This window comes from Lepus europaeus, chromosome 7, assembly GCF_033115175.1.
Source record: "Lepus europaeus isolate LE1 chromosome 7, mLepTim1.pri, whole genome shotgun sequence".
Taxonomy (NCBI): domain Eukaryota; kingdom Metazoa; phylum Chordata; class Mammalia; order Lagomorpha; family Leporidae; genus Lepus; species Lepus europaeus.
The window spans coordinates 66978999-67002315 of NC_084833.1; the positions used below are offsets into that span (position 1 = coordinate 66978999).

Sequence of the window (23317 nt, forward strand, 5' to 3'; positions counted from 1 at the left end):
ATGTCTTATCTTTTCACCCTGACTCTAAATCCCAAATTCACTGATTTACCCAAATAATTCAATCTTCAGATTTTAGAGTAAGCTTCACTTCTATGTGAGGATTTTCCCCGATCTCCATGGACTGAACTGTCTCCTCTGTACTTTTTTTTTTTTTTTTTTTTAATTTTTGACAGGCAGAGTGGGCAGTGAGAGAGAGAGACAGAGAGAAAGGTCTTCCTTTTCTGTTGGTTCATCCTCCAATGGCCACCACGCTGGCGCACTGCGCTGATCCAAAGCCAGGAGCTAGGTGTTTCCTCCTGGTCTCCCATGTGGGTGCAGGGCCCAAGCACTTGGGCCATCCTCCACTGCCCTCCCGGGCCACAGCAGAGAGCTGGACTGGAAGAGGAGCAATCGGGACAGAATCCAGCACCCTGACTGGGACTAGAACCTGGGATGCAAGCGCCGCAGCCGGAGGATTAGCCTAGTGAGCCGTGGCGCCGGCCTCCTCTGTATTCTAATTTATGTTTTATTGCTGCTATCTTAGTAGCAGTCATGTAGAAAGTGTTTTTGTTGTTTATATGCTGATTTCTTTCACTAACAGTTTTGCTGAAATATCTGCTGTGTGCACAGCCTTTGCTGACTTCCCTACTGATGCCATGCCCCAAACCCCAACCTCTGTGGGACATCAAAAAATGCAAACTAATTCCTTCTTTCATACGTGACTGGGCCGTGATAGCATAGATGGCAACGAGGTACAGAGAAAGCCAACAACAAATCAGAGTTCAACTGCAGTTAATCAAATTTAAATGCCACTTGGAATATTAAATAATCAGCCATAAAACGGTTTTATATTTTAATCTAAAAAGAACCAAAATCAGCTTTCCTGAATCTGTTTTAAGTATCCTGAAAATAAACAGAAATTGTGTCTGCGCATAAATAACAAAAGAACCCATCAGAGGATGGCCACGCCTCTCTGCTCTCTCAGCCTGTTGAAACTGGCATCTAGGGAATGGGGTCTATGGGCAGACCACACACCCATCACTGATCTTGAATTCCTCTTCACTCTCTTCTTCATCCAGGTTGCTATCGCTGTCCAGATCATTCAGTCGCCGGCGTTTCTTCCGCCGAGCAGCCGCCGCCCTCTGGGGTCGTTTATTTTCTTTTCTTTCTTCATCCAAAATCGTAGAGATGTCTTTCCCACGGTGACCTGTGATGGTGGATATATCTTTTCCTCGGCCAACTCCTGAGTTTGGGGAGAGGGAGGACAAGTTTACGAACGTGTTCCTTGAATTTGCAGATTACTGTTCTTAAATTTGTGTAGAGCAGTTCTTTACCTGATTTATTTCTTCTTACAAATATGTAGTTCTCTCAACACATCAATTGACAAGAAACACTTAGCAATTGTTTATCCTACTAAAGTTCACAATGTAGACAATCTCTTTCTTAATTTTGATAAATTCTATAATTCACCCATATAGAGGTATTTAATTCAGGATTTTTTTTTATATCATACAGTTGCACAACTGTAACCATTAATTCCAGAAACTATTCATCACCCAAAAAAGAAACTTCCTACTTATTAAGAGTTACTCAGGAATCTTTCTAGAATTTTCATAGTAACTAAGTAGAAACCAGAATATTCTAGTAGAGCACTAGTAATTGGCTATATAGTGCTTTAATTCATTACCACCAAAGTCTTCTATATTAATGCCCCCTGTTCATGACCATGAAATTAATAAATTAATTTTAATAGGTCAGTCAAACCAATCACTGAAGTTCTTATTATCCATAAAATTTGAGACTTTGTAGGCTCAAAGATTACAGGAACGTTTCCTCATTTTTCTATTTGGGACCAGAAATACATACTTTTTAATCTAATGAGAAATACTAACATTTTATAGCAGGTCATAAAATAAAACTATCTTAAAGATAATCAATATCTGAGACTAGACAGATATACATTGGAGAAGAGTCTAGAAAATATGCTTATTGCCCTTACTTGGGCATCTGGATTAACCTGCCAGTAAAGGTGCAAGAAGAAGAATGACAAACACATACCTCCTCCATCAGCCTCTTTGATATCATCTTCTATAGCTTCATCAATTGCTTCATCAAACTCATCAAATCTAAAACATACACAGTGATCTTATTATAGCACACAATGATCTTATTATAGCTGTCTCAGTTTTTGTTGCTTGTTCTTGATTTGTTTGAAAGGCAGAAAGACAAATGGAGAGAGATCTTCCATCTGCTGGTTCACTCTCCAAATGCCCACACATCTGGGGCTGGGTCAGCAGCCCAGAATTCATCAGGGTATCTAACAAGGGTGGCAGCGTCCTAAGTACTTGAACCATCATTCACTGCCTCCCAGTATGCATTAGTATGCATTAGTAGGAAGCAGCACTGGAAGTAAATAACTCTGACTTCAACCAGGCACTCAGATATGGGAAGCCAGCATCCCAACTGGTGACTTAACTATTGCATCACATACCTGCTACCGTTTTTTTATTTTTAAAGGTCATCTACACTACGTGCTTGCTATGGTCTGACTGTTGTGTTCTCTCAAAACTCACACTGAGGGGCAAGTGCTTGTTATAGTGGTTAATACACTCACTGCTTGAAGTGCCTGCCTCTCCTACTGGAGTACTTGGCTTTGAGTCCCAGCTTTACTTCCAATCCAACATCCTAGTAATGTGTACCCTTAGAGGCAGAATGTGATGGCTCAAGTAGTTGAGTTCCCTGCCACCTGTGTGGCAGTAGTTGAGTTCCAGGTTCCTAGGTTTGGCCTGGCCCTCCCCTGGCTGTTATGGGCATTCAGGGAATGAATTAGCATACAGATGATCTGTAAGTCTTACACATAAATAAAAATAAACAAATTAAAAAATTATTTAAAGCAAATTACACATAGAAATCCCTTTCATGGAATAGAACATCGCTGAATAAGAGTAATGCCCTTTGCTGGTTCAAATCCTAGCTGCTCCACTTCTGATCCAGTTCTCTGCTATGGCCTAGGAAAACAGTAGAAGATGGCCCAAGTGCTTGGGCCCCTGCAGTTACATGGGACACCCAGAAGAAGCTCCTGGCTCCTGGCTTCGGATCAGTGCAGCTCTGGCTTTGTGGCCATCTGGGGAGTGAACCAGTGGAGAAGACCTCTCTCTCTCTCTCTCTCTCTGCCTTTCAAATAAATAAATAAATCATTAAAAAAAAAAAATTAATGACCTTATAACAGAGGCCAGAGAGAGGCCTTTTACTCATTTCTTACAGTGAAGACTGTCACATATGAGGAAGCACTGTGCTCCTCAGATACTGGATCTGCAATAGTAAGTCCCCTTGTGCCTTCCACCGTGTGAACACACAGAAGACGCCAGCCATGAGCCGGAAAGCAGTGCTCACCGGATTCCAAACTTATCAGGGCTTTGATCTTTGACTTTCAGCCTCCAGAACTATGAGAAATAAAATTATGCTGTTTATAAGCCCCCAGTTCACTGTATTTTGTTATAGCAGCTGCAAACATTAAAGATAATGTCAGGAAAAGTTTTTAAAAGGGCCCGATAGTAAGTATTTTAGGCTTTTCAGAGTGTACAGTCTCTGTTGCAACTACACACTCTGACAATGTAATACAAAAGCAGCTACAGATGGTAGGTAAGTAAATGAATACCGCTGTGTTCCAATAAAACTTTAAAGATGCTGAAAATTTGAATTACATGTAATTTGCATATAATCTTCAGGGACTATTATTCTTTTGACTCTTTTTTTGAACCATTTATAAATGTAAACATTATTCTTAGGGGGAAAACATTTGGCCTAGCAGTTCAGACATCTGCGTCTCATACTGAAATGCTTGGGTTGACTTCTGGCTCCAGTTTCAAGTTCCAATTCCAGCTTCCTACCAATGCAGACCCTAGAGGCCAGCAGGTAGATGGCTCAAATAAATGGGCTCCTGCCACCCTGTGGGATTCCTCGACTCAGTAATTTATTCCCCCCAAAATTTTAAAAAGTAATTTATTCCCTAACAAAAAAAGCTTTATCCTTGACTTAAGTAATAATGTCTGAAGATAAGCAACAACTTTTCTACACACAATGTTAAAAAACTACTCTATTTTGGGATAGGTAAAGTTGCTGCCTGCATTGCCAACATCTCATATGGGTGCTGATTCATGACCCAGCTGCACCACTTCCAATCCAGCTCCCTGCTAATGCAACTGGGAAAGTAGGGGGAAGATGGCCCAAGTCCTTGAGCCCTTGAACCAATGTCAAGACAGGGATGAAGCTCCTGGCTTTGGCCTGGCCCAGCCCTGGCCGTTGCAGCCATTTGTGGAGTAAACCAGTGGATAGAAGATTTCTTACTCTCTCTCCTAGCAATGCCTTTCAGATAAATAAATAAATATTTAAAAACAAACCTACTGTCTTTCCACCATGAAAAAAATGTACTTGTTGCATCTTGTTAATTTCATAAGACTTTCATTTTAAATTCTCTTTTGTAAGCATTCTCTTTGATAAATGCTTTTGTCTGAGGATTTCTTAGTTTTTCAACTTTACGTAATCAGATTTCAGTCCCATTGTTTGTCGTTGGTGTTAGGTGTAAGACCTTGTTCCTACAGTCTTTGAAAAACACATAAAGGGGGCCAGCACTGTAGCACAGCAGGTTAAGCCATGGCCTGCAGTGCCAGCATCCCATATGGGTGTCAGTTCAAGTTTAGGCTGCTCCACTTCCAATCCAGCTCGCTGCTAATGCACCTGGGAAAGCAGTAGAAGACGGTCCAAGGAATTGGGCTCCTGCACCCATGTGGGAGACCTGGAAGAAGCTCCTGTCTCCTGGCTTCAGCCTGGCTCAGCCTTGGTTGTTGTGGCCATTTGAGGAATGAACCAGCAGATAGAAGATTTCTCTATCACTCTTTCTCTCTGTAACTATGTCTTTAAAATAAATAAATAAAACTTAAAAAAAAATTATGTGTCTTCCTTATATCTTTTTTGGGAACTAGATAGAGTATGAAGAAATGCATCGTATAAAACACTTTATGCTATAAAACATAATTTACTTACTATAAGTTTCTATATTACTGTTATATAAATTGAGAGCTGAAAGTAGTCATCTGGATGAAGCCATCATCACAGATGAGGCAACCAAAACCAATGGAAATGGATCACTCAAAGACAGATGGCAAGTAAGTGGTACAGTGAGGACTACTTTCTTAGCCTTCTCATCCTCAATCCAATGTTCCTTCCAGTCCATTGTGAAGTCATCCTCTTAGTTAGAAGCAATAATTATTAAATGATAAATAATTACTAAATGATAGTAGTGAAGCAATTCTAATAAAACAAATCTCTGCTTCTTTTAATTATATCAAGATTGAAAGACAACATATTCAGTCCTACTGAAGTGCTTGTTTTTGTAATTAAATTTGTTCCAATGTGAATGATATACTATAAACAGTTCAAATGTAATGTGTACTTTATATGTATGTACACTTTCATTTGTGAGAAACACTAAGTGGATGCAGAAAATTATGGAGTTCAACCAAACTGCACAGGAATTCATATAACATATACTCTTTTTTTTTTTTTTTTTTTTTGACAGGCAGAGTGGATAGTGAGAGAGAGAGAGACAGAGAGAAAGGTCTTCCTTTTTGCCATTGGTTCACCCTCCAATGGCCGCTGCGGCCGGCGCATCGCGCTGATAAGCCAGGAGCCAGGTGCTTCTGGTCTCCCATGCAGGTGCAGGGCCCAAGGACTTGGGCCATCCTCCACTGCCTTCCCAGGCCACAGCACAGAGCTGGCCTGGAAGAGGGGCAACCGGGATAGAATCCGGCGCCCCGACCGGGACTAGAACCCGGTGTGTCGGCGCCGCAAGGTGGAGGATTAGCCTGTTAAGCCACGGCGCCGGCCATATAACATATACTCTTAAAACATTTACCGGCCGGTGCCGTGGCTTAACAGGCTAATCCTCTACCTTGCGGCGCCGGCACGCAGGCCACAGTGCGCCGGCCGCAGCAGCCATTGGAGGGTGAACCAACGGCAAAAAGGAAGACCTTTCTGTCTGTCTCTCTCTCACTATCCACTCTGCCTGTCAAAACAAACAAACGAACGAACAAACAAAAAAAACCATTTACCACCTACCTCAGTGTATCACATGTTATAAAGTACAGTTATCTGCATCTGGTGTTGCACCTTTCTGACTGATTTCAAATAAATTTCCTTTTACTACCATAATTTACAAACTGCACACATAAACATCAGGTCTTTTCTTAAATAGCATATTTCTAATATTTATTTATCTCTTAAATATTTAACATATGTGAAATGGTATTAGCATTTTTATTGGATTTTTTTTTTTTTTTTTTTTTTTTTGGGGACAGGCAGAGTTAGACAGTGAGAGAGAGAGACAGAGAGAAAGGTCTTCCTTCTGTTGGTTCACCCTCCAAATGGCCACCACAGCCGGTGCGCTGCACTGATCCGAAGCCAGGAGCCAGGTGCTTCCTCCTGGTTTCCCTGTGGGTGCAGGGCCCAAGCACTTGGGCCATCCTCCACTGCCCTCCCGGGCCACAGCAGAGAGCTTGACTGGAAGAGGAGCAACTAGAACAGAACTGGTGCCCCAACCGGGACTAGAACCTGGAGTGCCGGCGCCACAGGCGGAGGATTAGCCTAGTGAGCTGCGGCACCAGCCTGGATTTTTTTTTAAATAAATCAAACTGTACATACTGTTGGAACCTGTTTTGTCTTAAAATATTTATTTGAGAGTGAGAGCAAGACAGACGAAGAGCGAGAGACAGAAGACGGATACTCAGAGCACACCCATCCTGCTGGTTAGCTCCCTAGATGCAAGCAAAGACTAGGACTGGGCTGAGGACTGAGAACTCAGTCAAGTTTCCCAGGGACTGGCCAGAACCCAAATACTTGAGTATACACTGTTGCATCCCGAAATCTGTATTAGCAGTAAGCTGGAGTCTGGAACTGGAGCCAGTGTTGGGAATCAAATGCGGGCATCTTAATGATTAGACCACACTCCAGCCGTGTCCCCCCCCCCCCCCCCTTTTAATCTATCACTGGTGATTTTTTTTTTTTTTAATTTATTTGACAGAGTAACAGCAAGAGAGAGAGAGAGAGAAAGGTCTTCCTTCTGTTGGTTCACACCCAAAATGGCCACCAAGGCCGGAGCTACGCCGATCCGAAGCCAGGAGCCAGGTGCTTCCTCCCGGTCTACTATGCAGGTGCAGGGGCTGAAGCACCCGGGCGATCCTCCACTGCCCTCCAGGGCCACAGCAGAGAGCTGGACTGGAAGAGGAGCAGCTGGGACCAGAACCCAGCACCCATATGAGATGCCAGCGCCTCAAGTGGAGGATTAACCAAGTGAGCCATGGCACTGGCCACAAATAAATAAATCTTTTAAAAATATATACAGAGCTGGGGCTGTGTATATATTTGTAAAGTCCACTTTGTTTTATTTTTTTTTTTTGTTTCCAAATTTTCAAGTTAAAAAACATAATTTATTATTTGGGCAAACAATGTCATTTAATAGCAAGAACACTAGACTATCAACCCATCAAAAGATAAAGTTTTAGTCTAGGCTAAGCTACTAACAGAATGATGATGGACCTATTTCTCTGTCTGGCATTGTTGGTGGCAAGTGGTAAACTAAATTATATTTATTGATTCTTTCACTAGGTGTTCATGGAGCCTTTATGATTTGTCAGCAGCATACTAGATGTTAAAGGACAAAGGATGCATGAAATGGAGTCCCTACCTTTCATGCTAACACTCTAGTAGGGGAGAGACACATTAATCAGATAACCATCGGATGGAAGATCTCTCTCTCCCCTCTCTCTGTGTAACTCTGACTTTGAAGCAAATAAATAAATCTAAAAAACAATTTTTTTAATTCTAAAGATAAGGGGCAAGAAATGTATGGCTAACATCATTACCCATAGGTTCTGTATCCCTGGGTTCCACATCAACAGATTCTAGCCAATATAGGTCAGATATATTTAAAGAAAAAAAATTATGTCTGAACTGAACACATACAGATTTTTTCCTGTCTTAAACAGTACAGTATAATAATCACTGACATGGCATTTACATTTCATTGGTATTGTAAGCCATCTAGAGATGATTTAAAGAATGCAGGAGGATGTGTCTAGGCTATATGCAAACACTATACCATTTTTTTGGAAAAATTTATTTTATTATTTATTTGAAAGATTGAGTTAAAGAGAGGTAGAGACAGAGAGGTCTTCCATCTGCTGGCTCACTCCCCAAACAGCCACAGTGGCCGGAGCTGAGCCCATCCAAAACCAGGAGCCAGGAACCTCACCTGGGTCTCTCACTCAGATGCAGGCGCCCAAGAACCTGGGCCATTCCCCGCTGCCCTCCCAGATGCATCAGCAGGGAGCCGGAATGGAAGTGGAGCAGCTGGGATCGAATTGGCACCCACATAAGATGCTGGCATGCCTGCTGTGCCACAGCACTGGCCCCACACTATACCATTTTATATATGGATTTGAGTATCTGTGGATTTTGCTGTCTGCGGGAGAGCCTATATCTAATTTCCCTGGGACACCAAAGGACAACTGTGTATCCAGTAGCTAATAAGCACCATGATGGGAAAGCATATACCTCTGGGCCATGCTGTCTCATTATAGAAGCATTCTATAGTCCTTCACGTGTAGTCTTTTCCACATTTGGCATACCTGTAACTTATACATTTTCGCGTTCTTGTTGATCTCCTTTCCAGTAAGTTAACTTTGGACTTTTTGGAATCTTTTTTCTTTTCTTCTTGATCTTCAGAAAAATCTGGCTCCTTTAAAAATATAGTAAGTAAATAGGTATGACAGAACAAAATTTCTTGGAATTTATAGTCTGGTATTCTCTATCTAGGTAGCACATGTGAAAACTGGAAAAGTTTGAGATGAACCCCCCAAAACTTAAAAAACATGGAAATTCTAATACACACATTAGAAAAAGAAATGTTGGTGATAAAAAGATGAAATATTTCTGTATTAAAATTCTTGACACTTTTGTTAATTTACAATTATCTGCTTTAAAAGTCAAGATGAAATTCTTTCATAGAATTTTCAAATCAATAATTAAATCTGACACAGAAGATATTACACTTGCTGAATGAATGAAATGACTTTTAAAAAGGGGTACAGAATGCTTAAGGGAATTAACTGACAGGTAAGGCCAGGATTTAATTAAGTCTGAATGAAACTACTTATGACATGGAAGAACATTTCTTCTCCAAGGAAAAATCATGTTACAAGTACTTTCAATCATGAGACCCTTAATTATCATTAGACTAACAGATGTGAAACAAACCCAACTTTAAGAATACAAATTGAAAATTTTAGTAATCCCAGAGAATTAAAAATTAAATCTTGAACTATTCTTCAGTGATGTTACATAAATAGCAATTCAAAAACCCAAAGATAAATTACCCAGTTTAGGGTAAAAAACAAGGGAACATATATTCCAAAGAGATCAGCTATAAATTTACAGTCCATAAATGAGATCATTTTGGGAGGGCTGGGAGTTATTTGCATATATATACTTTCAATTAAGAGGGTGATTTCTCTAAGGCGTTAAATTTCTATTTTAATAAAATAATTTTATTGTATTAATATTATTTTAAGTACTCACATTATATAATGTAGGTTAAATTTTAGAATAATTATTGCAGTATCCCATTTAAAAATACTACAAATCAAGAACTTACCTGTGGAGGAATGATGTTTTCAATACTGATACCAACATACACCAAACGTTCTTTCCTTTAAGTAAAACACATGCAGAAAATGAGACGTGTTAACACAAAATTGTTACAAAAATACTACTAATGCAGAGAAGACTAAAATTACAATTTCATGGTAAGAGCAGAGCCTAATTCACAGACATGTCAGCTGCTACCCAGATGCCTGGATTGGTATGCGGCAGGCACATTTCCACACAATATGAAAACTATACCTTTAGAAGTGACTTATACTGGTGAAATAAAACCTGTCCCTGAAATAGACAAGGAAACATCATGAAGAGTCTTCCTGTGACTCAGTGGTGTTGTGGTCAGATGGAAATACCTTCAATTAAACAAAATTCTGACAAGTCAGTATAAGTAAAACTGAACTGAAATGCTAACTGCTCTTTCTCCTCTCACTTGTAGTGTTCCTTACAGAAGGAAATTAATATATACTGTTGGCTAGATCCTTCAGAGTGTCACTTTTGCTGTCCTATGAAGTCTTGGCCCTGTACACAAGAATTTCACAGAGATAGGTCATTAATCTATTTAACAAAAACTTCCATGTATGAAAATGATAAAATGATTTTCATCAAAATTCAGTAAAAGTATTACATAATTAATGAATCAATAATTAAGAGAGGCAAGAACAATATTAACTGAAATAAACAGGGAATACTTTAGAAGACTTCTTGGCTTGAGTTATATGTTGTTAAAAACATTTGGCAGGCTGGCGCCACGGTTCACTAGGCTAATCCTCCGCCTGTGGCACCGGCACTCTGGGTTCTAGTCCCAGTCGGGGCGCCAGATTCTGTCCCGGTTGCTCCTCGTCCAGTCCAGCTCTGTGCTGTGGCCCGGGAAGGCAGTGGAAGATGGCCCAAGTGCTCAGGCCCTGCACCCGCATAGTAGACCGGGGCGGGGTGGAGGGGCATCTGGCTCCTGGCTTCGGATTGACACAGCGCACCGGCCGTAGCGGCCATTTGGGGGGTGAACCAACGGAAGGAAGACCTTACTCTCTGTCTCTCTCTCTCACTGTCTAACTCTGCCTGTCAAAAAAACAAAAACAAAAACAAAAACATTCGGCATACATCTGTCCTTACAATAGTCACATTTATGAGATACCCTTTTCCTCCTTTATACTTCAAAAATCTCTACTTTCGCTTCGTCACTGTTCTTCTCAACTAAAAAGACATTTGTTTACATTCCACATATTAGGTCAGAAATTATGTCAGGCTTGGGACTCTATAAGTAAATAAGATATGGTTACTGCCTCACAATTATTTAACAACTGACTCTAGACTTTTGTGAACAGTTGTAACTGAAACATGAAAAATGTACAGATTAATTTTGTCTAAAGAGTTGAGAAATTTGGGAAGGTTTTAAACAGATAGTAGCATTTGAACAGGATCTTAAAGGTAGATACAATTTCTTGTCTAGTCCTAGGGAAAGGTAACCTTCTGTCCCATCTTACTACCGAGTTCAAGGATCATCTTTAGCCCAAACCTTATCAGTACCAACAACCACACTACTTCCAAAATTTTAAATTCAGGCTATTCTCTGACTTCTACTGGACTTAGAAGTTCACTTGCCAGCTCACTCCCTATAATGTAGTGATTTCAATTCTTCGACTCCAGCAAGGCATCTACCAGTGACTCTACCCTCCTTTAAACACTGTCCATCATTCCCTTCACATCCTTACTCTCCCCCTTACCTGGCTTAGACTCCATGGTCCATCATTATAAATACTCCTTTGCATACACTTTCAAACTCCTTGTCTCTTTCTCTCCTTCCCTTTGTTATATTACCTGGAAAATTCCAACCCTGATTAAATCCAACTCTCTGCTAACAAAGCACTAGTAATAGTACTCTGGACTTACAGAGCTTTGATTTCCCAGCTAATTTCTGGCACCAGATCCACTGAGTAGACTTCAAAAACATCAGATTTCACAGAGCAACTCCCAGGCCATGGATGCTTGCCGGCTGCTACACTAAGTGCTCACTGATACACTCTTCTTTCCCATCAAACTGTAAAGCCCTCTAAAGTAGCAGCCACACGGGAGGAGACAACTTCAAAAAGATGTGGAAAATGAAATTTAAAGATAAATTTGTTATGCAAAAAATTTTGAAATCCATGCATATGAGGGGTCTTCAAAAAATTAACCTTGAATAAAATAATGTATGCATTTCAGAAATTTGTTTGCAGTTCTCGATATAATCCTTATGTTGAAAACAGTCTAGCATTAAGGAGTACCCAATAAATGTTTAAATGTTGAATAAATGCAATAAGGGAAAACAATGGCAACAAGGAAAATATGCTCTTGTACTATGACATATGGAGTAAATAAGGCCCTACGCTATTAGGATGAGAGGCAGACATGTGATTTCACAAATTAAAAAAAAAAAAAAAAAAAAAGAATGAAAATGCCTATTGGGGCTGGCACAATGGTGAAGCAGGTAAGCAGCTGCCACCTGCAGTGCCTGCATCTCATATGGGCGTCGGTTCACGTCCCAGTCCAGCTCTCTACTGTGGCCTTGGAAAGCAGTAGAAGATGGCCCAAGTCCATCTCCCGCATGGGAGACCTGGAAGAAACTCCTGGCTCCTGGCTTCGGATTGGTGCAGCTCCAGCCATTGCGGCCGATTAGGGAGTGAACCAGTGGATGGAAGACTCTGACTCTCTCTCTCTCTCTCTCTCTCTCTGCCTCTCCTCTCTCTGTGTAACTTTCAAATAAATAAATAAATCTTAAAAAAAAGAAAATGCCTATTTAAAAATATAGATGACTTCATTTAGAATTTAGTTAATATTGACTATTCATGTATTCTTGGAGCTATACATAACAAAAACCTTGTTAACCACATTATTAGTGAGAATCTGCAAACAGCAGCAACAATTCATTAACTACTGGCTTTGTGCTATTCTGGTCTTAATGTTACAATGACTTCATTCTCCTTTTTATGACCCAGTCTCACTTAGGACTCAGTGTGTGATCTAAAGACATAATCACAGATGTCCCCCTAAAGGATGACATTTAAGTAAAGAGAATTAAAAACAGGAGAAAAAAGCAGAGCAACTGGTAAATAAGGGAAAATAACCAATATTAACCACAACCAATATTTTCCACTAACCTTTTCCATGTATAGATGGTATAAGCACCATAGAGCTCCAAAGAACAAGCATATATAACCTGAATATTAGACAAAATTATTTTTTGCATAAAAAATTTTATTTATTTATTTGAAAGGTAAAGAGAAACAGAGAGAATTAGCTCTCATCTGCTGGTTCACCCCCAAATGCCCGCAATGGCTGAGGCTGGGTGCTTACACCAGGAGCTAGGAAGCCAATCTAAGTCTCTTATGTGGGAGGTAGGAAGCCAACTGTCGGAACCATCGCCACTGCCTCCCAGTTTCCACATTAACAGAGATTCAGGAGCCAGAGCTGAGCATGGAACCACATCAGGATGTGAGTGTCTCAACTGCTGGCTAACTGCCTGCCTCCTGAATTTTTAGTAGTTCATATTCTTGACTCTTAAGACATATTCTCTCTCAAGCTCCTACTAGATGAGTCTGTTAACTATTTTCATTGATGAATCAGATCAGCTTTATAACTGTTTAGTTGTCAGAAGGACAGGTAGATTTGACAAAGACCAAGGAAAGGGAAAATCTAAATATTTATGATTTCATTTGAAGTACATTTAGTTAGAGCTTTCCCACTGTCAAAACTCCACATATCCAAATAGTTCTAATAATTGTATATAGGATTATTTTTGAAAATATCTTTAGAAGATATTGCAAATACTTAAACCCAGTTGTCTGTCAAAAACAACCCAGGATTGCTAAATGCAAAAATATTTAGACAACTGATTTAAGAAAAAAAAAAGTCACCTTTACTGATTAGCCTGGCTTTAAGTTAAATACATCGATTATGTGATAGATAGCTCAAACAAAATAGTAAAAAACAAAACCGAACCCAACTCATCCTACATTCTGGAGGCTGTAGTCATTTTAAGGTTCACCTTTGCACAGGGTAAACTGAGTAGAAGCAGACCCTGAACCAAAGAATTAAAGAAGTGTAGCAAGTGAAAGTAATAAGGCCAATTAGGAAACACTGCTTGCATTTTACATTACAATTCTAGTAAACAAATGGGCATTAAGTCCTACATAATAATCCCCTAATCGTTACCATCTCCATCTTATTGTCACAAAGCTTGCACTTGTTAAGGCTTCCTAGATTACTGCAACATTCCCAACTCTAATTGCTTCTTCTTACTGTTATTGGAACATTTTTTTCTGATATAAAGACCTGATTATGCATAGCAATAATCCGATGTCTCCTTCACAGCTTGCAGGGAATAACTCAAATACCCTAGCCAGGTTTGTAAAGCTATTCACAATCTGGACTCACTCTGCTTTTAAAGTGGTACATCTAACAGTCTCCTACTCTGCTACACTTTGCTGTTGCTCACATTTGCTGGGAAGGCCCTTTCTTTTCATTTTCACCTGAATAAGCCCCACTCCTGTGAGAACCCAAAGGCTCCTACACAATGTTCTTACATGGCTGTGAATCTGCCTTGATTTTTCTATTTTATTTTATCATTGATTCATGTGTCTGTATTCAACGGTAGAGTGTTGAGTATCATGTAAGCAAGAACTCTGTCTTACATTTTTTCCAATTTGATACAGAGTAGGTGCAAATGAATGTTTAGAAATAGACTAATTATAGTAAGGCACATAATAAACACAAACTTACTATCCAGATACTGAACCAACTTTTGAGGGTAAGGCTTACGTGCAGTCTGACTTTCTCCTAGGAGCCTTCTCTACTGCTTTAGACCACACTGCTGTGGCACAGTGAAGAGGGAGGCATCTCTCACAGTTAGCAGGATATAGGCCAGCCTTAAACTACTCCATTTCACCAGTGTTAATTCTACCCACCTAAAAAATGATTATTGGGTAACCAAACCATAGATCAGTTCTCATAGTTTTCTTGTATTTACTACAGCACTTAGGTGGAATTCTCTATGATAACATGTGCCAATATTAATTCACAGCAAGGGATGGCAAAGTTTTCTGTAAAAGGACAGATAAAAAAATAATGCAGCTTTGGCAGGTCAGAGGGTCTCCTCATAACACTTAATTCTGTTGCTGTAGGGCAAAAGCAAACACAGATAGTACAGAAACAAAAGGGACAAAGCTGTGTTCCAGTAAAAAGTCATTTTATGGGGTAGTGAAACTGGAACATACTATGACTTTCATGTGCCATGAAATAGGTATCTAATATTTTTTTTTCCAACCCTTGAGAAACATACAAACCATTCTTAGTATAAAAAACAACAAGTAGGCAAAGTTTGCCAAGACGCTGGTTTTTCTGATCCCTGCTTTAAATGGGTGTGTTCACCTATATTGCAAGATGACTCTGCTGACATCTTTCCAAATAAAACATTAACACACATTCTGAAATACCTTCGTTCAGCACGCTCCTTCTTCTTTAAGGCAACATCCAGATCTTGCAGCTGTTCCTCTAATTTTTCACATAGTAGTTTCTGAAGGAGCAAAATATGTGTGTCATTTTTAATACCTTTCCACGATCATCTATCATGTACACATTAAGTTCACGAGTACCATGCTGAACAGTTAGTAAACAATGAAGCTTTCCCTGGGTTTAATAAAGAGGTGCTTTGGGTTGGTGCTGTGGCATAGCAGGCAGAACCGCCACCTGCAGTGCCGGCATCCCATATGAATGCCGGTTTGAGTCCTGGCGGCTCCACTTCCGATCCAGCTCTCTGCTGTGGCCTGGGAAAGCAGCAGAAGATGGCCCAAGTCCTTGGAACCCTGCACCTGCATGGGAGACCCAGAAGAAGCTCCTGGCTCCTGGCTTCAGATCGCTGCAGCTCCGGCCGTTGTGACCATTTGGGGAGTGAACTAGAGGATAGAAGACCTCTCTCTCTTTCTCTCTGCCTTTCAAATAAATAAATCCTTAAAAAAAAAAATGAGCAGGTGCTTCAACTGCCATTGAACAAAGATGAGCACAGTATTTTTGAAATAAAGCATGCATCAGAGAAACTTATAGCTTTGCCAAAACACAGAAAAACCATATTCTTAAGGCTATACTAATGGCCGTAACCAATGCTGAAAATAGCATGTGGTTCAACAGTATATATAACAGTGACTATATTTTTTTTTAATTTAAAAAACATTGTTAAGGGAGAAGCTTATATATACATAAAATATAGTAGCACTGGTCACTATTTTTAAGGAGAGAGGATGGAAAGTAATGTATAAAAAAAAAGCCACATGGTTACTGGGTCCAAACAGAGTTGACAAATGTAACTAACAGTACTCTGCTAAGTCGCAGATGTCTCTTTCACTGAGAAATGCATAAAATCTATACTTTTTATGTAGATTTTTAAAAATTTTATTACTCTTTACCTTTTATTTATTTGAAAGCAGAGAGACAGAGAAAGGGAGTTACAGACAGAGATCTCTCATCTGCCGTTTGAATCCTCAAATGTCTATAACACTGGAGGCTGGACCAGGACAAAGACAGAAGCTGGGAACTCAATCTGGGTCTCCCACATGGGTGGCAGGGACTTAATACTTGAGCCATCACCTACATCTCCCAGTGTCAGCACTGGCAGGGAGCCTGGATCAGAAGCAGAACGAGGACTCAGATCCAGGCACTGCAATCCAGGATGTACGAGTTCCAAACAGCACTGACCACTGTGCCAAATGTCTGCCCCTCATAGTTTTTAAAAACAGAATGAGACTGGGCTGGCAAGACAGTGGACACGGTAGTACAGAAAACATCCTGTCCCTCAGCTTTCAGAAGAAATTCACCTGAATCAAGATAAAAGAGAAAGACAATCCATGTTTCTGCTAACCCTGATAATGTCTAAAACAACTACTGACAAAAAGTAGGGAGAAATGAAAATGGAGGATGAAACAAAGTGAAAAACAAAAGGAAGAAGCTTATTTCTTTCTTTGTATATATCTAAATTTGGTGTTCTTTGTGCTTGTACCAATCAAGAAATTAAGATATTTTTATTAATATAGAAGGCTTTTAAGAATTGATTTAGAAAAAAAAGCAAATGGAAGACCTAAAAGATGTTAATAAAAGGTAAAAACCTAAAAAAGTGGTAGACATTTTTTAAAAGTTCCTTTGAGGGCCGGCACTGGGGCTCAATAGGCTAATCCTCAGCCTTGCGGTGCCGGCACACCGGGTTCTAGTCCTGGTCGGGGCTCAGGATTCTGTCCCGGTTGCCCCTCTTCCAGGCCAGCTCTCTGCTGTGGCCCAGGAGTGCAGTGGAGGATGGCCCAAGTGCTTGGGCCCTGCACCCCATGGGAGACCAGGAGAAGCACCTGGCTCCTGCCTTTGGATCAGCGCAATGCGCCGGCTGCAGCGGCCATTGGAGGGTGAACCAACGGCAAAGGAAGACCTTTCTCTCTCTGTCTCTCTCTCTCACTATACACTCTGCCTGTCAAAAAAAAAAAAAAAAGTTCCTTTGAAGAGTCAAGTTGTTTGTAAGGATTACAAGGTCTCATTATTTTGAATGCAAAACCAAGTACTAGAAAAACAGCGGTGAGCGGGAGGCATACATGTTGGCAAGGGGGGCAGAACCATTCTCCATCAGGGATGATCATCAGGGGTGGGCGGAGGCAAGCGGTGTGGTAGCCACTGTCACAGGAGTCACACAGAAGAATCTGAAACAAACCACAATGAAGTCAACCTAACTCTATGACTAAAATTCAGTGATTCTTATTAAGAGAAAAACATTTCAATATTTCTTAGTACTCTACTGCAAAGTTAATGAATAAAGAAGTATTGATAATTACAGATCTGATTCAATTTTAAAAAATATATAAAAAGAACAAAATTCTTAAAAACTAAGAAACCATTTTTTTCTTAGTTTTATTGATTTGTTTTTGTTTACTTGAAAGGCAGAGCAACAGAGCGAGAAAAAGAGACATCTTCCTTCCACTACTTTACTTGCCCACAACAGCCAGGGCTGAGCAAGGATGGAAACAGGAGTTAGGAATTAAATCCAGGGCTGGCGCTGTGGCATAGTGGGTAAAGCTGCCAGCTGCAGTACAAGTATCCAGATAATATGGGTGCTGGTTTGTGTCCCGGCTGCTCCACTTCTGATCCAGCTCTCTGCTATGCCCTGGGAAAGCAGTAGAGGATGGCCCAAGTCCTTGGGCCCTTGCACCGCATGGGAGAACAAAAAGAAGCTCCTGGCTTCAGATTGGCGCAGCTCCGGCCATAGCAGCCACCTGGGAAGTGAACCAGTAGATGGAAGACCTCTCCTCTCTCCCTCTCTGCCTCTCTGTAACTCTGTCTTTCAAATTAAATAAATAAATAAATCTCATTTTTAAAAAAAGAATTAAATCCAGGTCTCCCATGTGGGTGGCAGGGACCCAAGTACTTGAAGGTTCACATGCTGCAGCCTCCCAGGGTCGGCATTTGCAGGAAGCTGGACTGGAAGCACAGGCTGATTGATATGGGATGCAGGTGCCCCACGAGGCACCTGCTTTCTAAGAAAATGTTAAGCTATAAAATCAAATGAAAAATAATGAGCACCTTTCTAAATTAAGAGTTAGGATAATTTTATAGTGAGCCGTAAGTGAGACAGGAACACATTCCTTACAACAAAGTTTTCAAGCTCAAGTATCACAAACTTGTCCACAATATACAGAATTTTAAAAATATAAAAACTTTCCACTTTAGCATGAGTTCTCTCTTAAGAAACACTTATGGTTCCCTCTCACATGAAAATTCAAGGAGGGAAGAGATGAGGTATAGAAAAGGATGGAGCTCTATTCAGAACCCTCAAGTTCAAATACAAAGGCTAATAAATGGTCATAAAATTGTTATTTTTACAGCTACTTGAATATAAGGTGACCACCTATATAAAATCTAATAGTATATTCCTGAATGTTTAACTTAAAAAATTTTTTATTTAAAAATAATTTTAGACTCATAGAAGAGTTGTGAAGATAGTGGAGTTCCCATATGCCCTTCATTAAGTTTTCAGTAACTACAAGACATTCATCAAAGCTACAATACCATGTTTCACTAATTTCCACTATTGTTCTTTTTCCGATTCTGAATCCAAGACACTATTTTGTATTTAGTCATGTTTCATTAGTCTCATATGATACATAACAGTTTCTTAGTCTGTTTTCCATGACTTCGAGTTTAAAGGTTAGTCAGATACTAGACTGTCCTTGAGTTTGGGTTTGTTCATTATTTTCTCATTAGATGGGGGTTATAGTTTTTGGAGAAGAGTAACATAGAGGGGAAGTATTCTGCTCATTGGAACATATCATGAGGCTCATAATAATAATACAACTTATTACTGGTAATATTAACCTTGATCACTTCGTTAACGTAGCATCTGTTGGTTTTGTCCACTGCACAGTTACTACTTTTCATTTTTCATACGCTATTCTCGTAAGTCTTGCTCATGCTTAAAGGGAGGAAAATTAAGTTTTCTGTATATAAAAATATTGAAGAATTTGTAGATATAAATTAAATTAACAAATATTTTGAAAGTGTTTTCGGTAGCAAGGTGGACATGAGTCTACGTGTGTGAGAGGCTAAAGAACAAATCTCGGAATATTTGTGTGGTTGAATAAGGAAAAAAATGTAGAAGCACGCCCTGAAGCAGACCAGCATTAGCACGAAAAGTCTTGACATCAAAACAACCTAGTTAGGTAGGTCCCAGCTCATCCTGGAGCAGCTTAGGGGAAGCATCCCCAGCTGGCACCAAGTAGGCTACTGGTCCAATGCCACTTAGCTGACAATGTTCTGGGAGGAATTTCAGGAACTCCATGCCCAGGAAGCCTCCAACCCAGCAATACCTCAGACAGGGAGGGCTCACAATCCAAGACTGGGCCCTCAGCTCTTTCCCAAGATGCCAGCACGCTCTATCAGGTATATCTGTTTTCAGTAAACTTCATTACCTCACTTTTCACTACTCTGTCTCACATCTGAATTGCTTTTGGTTTGAAGGCAAGATCCTCTGAGCAGCCATCTCCATAACTTCTAGAGGCAGCCAGGAGAGACTGAGCATAGCAGTAAGTTCTGAGCAGCATCGCTCTGTGGCATGCTCCACATCTAGCTGCCTTCTGTTTTTCCCTGCACTGTCTACCCTTCTCTACTGGTGACGAAAGTCTCTGCCAATATTTCATGGAGACAGAGAATTGCCCACTTTTTTTTTTTTTTAAATAAAGATTTCTTTGTTTACAAGGCAGAGTTATAGAGAAAGAGAGAGAGGGAGAGATATAGAGATCTTCCACCTGCTGGTTCACTCTCCAAATAGCTGCAACAGCTCAGGCTGTGGAGTTTTTTCCGAGTCTCCTGTGTGGGTGCAGGGGCCAAAGGGCCTGGTTTCAGTCAGCCCTCCCTACTATTGAAGAATGCCAAGGAATTCCCATCTCCTTTGCCCCCATTTATAAAAGCTCTAGCAAGAACTGGTGGTCTTTTTTCTTTAAGGTTTATTTATTTATTTGAAATGCAGAGTTAGAGAGAGGCAGAGGCAGATAGAGAGAGAGAGTCTTCCATGTACCGATTCACTCCTCAGGTAGCCTCCAACGGCCAGAGCTGTGCTGATCTAAAGCCAGGAGCTTCCTCCGGGTCTCCCATGCAGGTGCAGGGGCCCAAGGACTTGGACCATCTTCTATTGCAGAGAGCTGAATCAGAAGTGGAGCGGCCGGGACTTGAACCGGCACCCACACGGGATGCTGGTGCTGCTGCTTCAGGCCAGGGCTTTAAACTACTGTACCACAGCACTGGCCCAAGAGGTTGATTTTGCTTTGGCACTGTAGGTGACGGTTTTACGCACTAGGCCACAGCATGGCTCTCCCCCCAACCCCCTTTTAAAAAATTTATTTATTTCAAAGGCAGAATTAGAGAGGGATCTTCTATCTGCTGATTCACTCCCCAGATCATTGCAATGGCTAGGGCTGGGCTAGACAGAACCCAGGAGTCAGGAGTTTCTTCCAGTTTCCCACGTAGGTACAGGAGCCCAAGCACTTGGGCCATCTTCTGCTGCTTTCCCAAGTAGACTAGCAGGGAACTGGATTGGAAATGGAGAAGTTAGGACTTAGACTGGGTCCACAGGGGATGCTGGTGTCTGTCACATGCGGTGGCACCAAAAACTAGTCTTAAGACAGTTTCTCTTGCTATTTTTTACCATCAAACCAGGTCCTGACAGAGTCATGTTTTCCAACTCCCTCTTAAGTTGTTTCTACATGAGCAAGAGCGAGCCTCTTGGGCCTTTTTTTCCTTACTAAATTATCAAAGTTTCTCTGTTCGCCTATATATATATATATATATATTTTTTTTTTTTTTTTTTTTGAACAGGCAGAGTGGATAGTGAGAGAGAGAGACAGAGAGAAAGGTCTTCCTTTTGCCGTTGGTTCACCCTCCAATGGCCGCTGCGGCCGGCGCATCACACTGATCTGAAGCCAGGAGCCAGGTGCTTCTCCTGGTCTCCCATGGGATGCAAGGCCCAAGGTCTTGGGCCATCCTCCACTGCACTCCCGGGCCACAGCAGAGAGCTGGCCAGGAAGAGGGGCAACCGGGATAGAATCCGGCACCCCAACTGGGACTAGAACCCGGTGTGCTGGTGCCACAAGGCAGAGGATTAGCCTGTTAAGCCACGGCGCCGGCCTCTGTCCGCCTATTTAAGATGCCTCTGTTCTCTGGCTGAGGGCAATAACAACTCCTTAAAGTCACAGAACTCTACAGTTGCCACTGCCTCTCCAATTAGCCCTGAGGCCTGACAGGATAAAACAGGCTGTGAACGCTGCTGTCCTTTATGAACCACTGTAAGCGGCTGAGTTTATTGTGACCAGCTATTTTTAATTTTTGTCATCGAGCTGTGATTCTCTGAAAACATTAGCAATTAAGTTTATGGAGCTGTGTCTTTTAAGAAAACATGTTGCTTCTATATGGAAGTGCTTTGTTTTCTAGTGAAAAGTTTTTTGATATTTCTAGGGCTGGCAACTTTGGTAACATGCAATTGTGTAAGAAAAGATAAAGTAAAACTGTGGTAAACATTGTGTGTTCTTTTTATTAAAAGGTGGTTTTCTCTTAATGTAGAGGTGGTAAGGATTGTTTCAGGATGTGAACTGAACGAAAAAGTAGGTTGGAAAGAAAGATGTGGTGGAAGCTATTGTCACCACTGATTTGAACATAAAGTATGAGGCCAATGAATGAACAGATAGGAAAACAGACCAGGCTGTATTCAGACTGGGGTTTCTATGAACCTGAGTTATTTACCCAGTTGTCTTAACAATATGAGGATGAGAATGTATTCCTGGTGACAAAGGTTAAGAATTTCTTGATAGGAGGAGAAACTGAAGGAAAAAGTACTTTGTAGAAGAGATCAGGTTGGTTAAGATTTGTCCCCCAAAGGGACAAATACCATATGCTCTCCCTGATCTGTGAGAACTGATAGAGCACCAAAAATGAAGTCTGTAGAAGTGAAACTGATATTTCAAGAAGAGATGACTTGAATGGCCCTTGTCTTGACTGTCAAGCAACAGTTCTTTCTTCATAATATTTGTTGAACTCTTTACTTAACATAGTTACTCATATGTATATAGTCAACTGAGGATGGATCCGGCACTGTGGCTCAATAGGCTAATCCTCCACCTGCGGCGCCGGCACACCGGGTTCTAGTCCCGTTCGGGGCACTGGATTCTGTCCCGGTTGCCCCTCTTCCAGGCCAGCTCTCTGCTGTGGCCCGGGAAGGCAGTGGAGGATGGCCCAAGTGCTTGGGCGCTGCACCCGCATGGGAGACCAGGAGAAGCACCTGACTCCGGGCTTCTGATCAGCGCAATGCGCTGGCCGTTGGAGGGTGAACCATCGGTAAAGGAAGACCTTTCTCTCTGTCTCTCTCTCACTATCCACTCTGCCTGTCAAAAAAATAAAAAATAAAAAAAAATAAGAGCGGGACTAAGAGATGGAGGAGGACGTTTGTAACTGTAAATCTGTATAGTTCTGCATACATTCCTACAGCCTTACTTCTAAGGATGCAGTCTGAAAACTTGCCATGGGACACCAAATCCCATTAAGTTGGGTGATAAAAATGCCATCTTAGGTGTTAAAGTGATCATATTAAGTGTTAAAGTGAACATATAAATAGGACTGTTAAAGTGATAATATAAATAGGATCAAGTGTCTGGCAATAATAATAGATGAAATTAAAAGGAGAGAAAGTTCCAATATGGGAAGCAGTCCACTCATAGAATGATAATTGCTTTAAGTAGCACCCTGACCTCAGAATCAGCCCTTAAGGCATCCTGGTCTGGCTGAAAAGCTCATGAAACCATTCCAGGCATGGAAAGCCAAGACACTGTGGCAAAAAATGTTCTACATGAAGGGTCTCTGTGAGTGAGACCCCAGTGGAAAGAAGCGGCCATCAAAGAAGGATGTACCTTTCTCTGAAGGGAGGAGATAACTTCTACTTTGCTCATGGCCTTGTCTAAATACTGACAGAGTTTGTGGATTTAAAAGGCTTCCACAGCGTAGGCAGCTCATGTCAAGAGCCTCAGGTAGTCACTGATGTCAAACATGAGAGTGTTAATTGTTAAATTAACAACAGGAGTTA

The 23317-nt window shown here is 41.0% G+C and overlaps 1 protein-coding gene and 1 long non-coding RNA gene across 4 annotated transcripts in view; one reads left to right on the forward strand and one right to left on the reverse strand.

The window, feature by feature from the left end:
- LOC133763297 (uncharacterized) overlaps positions 1-7271 on the forward strand; it is a 40166-nt gene extending 32895 nt beyond the window's left edge. Inside the window, exon 3 of the long non-coding RNA XR_009866389.1 lies at positions 7058-7271. This is a non-coding gene — a long non-coding RNA (uncharacterized LOC133763297). The remainder of the gene's footprint in view (positions 1-7057) is intronic.
- Positions 1-23317, reverse strand: part of RSF1 (remodeling and spacing factor 1) — a 170392-nt gene that overhangs the window by 17629 nt on the left and 129446 nt on the right. For all 3 annotated transcript variants that reach the window (XM_062196760.1, XM_062196762.1, XM_062196761.1), the window contains 6 exons: positions 17295-17399; positions 15162-15241; positions 9689-9743; positions 8664-8773; positions 2038-2105; positions 1015-1222 (listed from right to left, as the gene is read on the reverse strand). In XM_062196760.1, coding sequence (XP_062052744.1) covers positions 1015-1222; positions 2038-2105; positions 8664-8773; positions 9689-9743; positions 15162-15241; positions 17295-17399 — 626 coding nt within the window. The remainder of the gene's footprint in view (positions 1-1014; positions 1223-2037; positions 2106-8663; positions 8774-9688; positions 9744-15161; positions 15242-17294; positions 17400-23317) is intronic.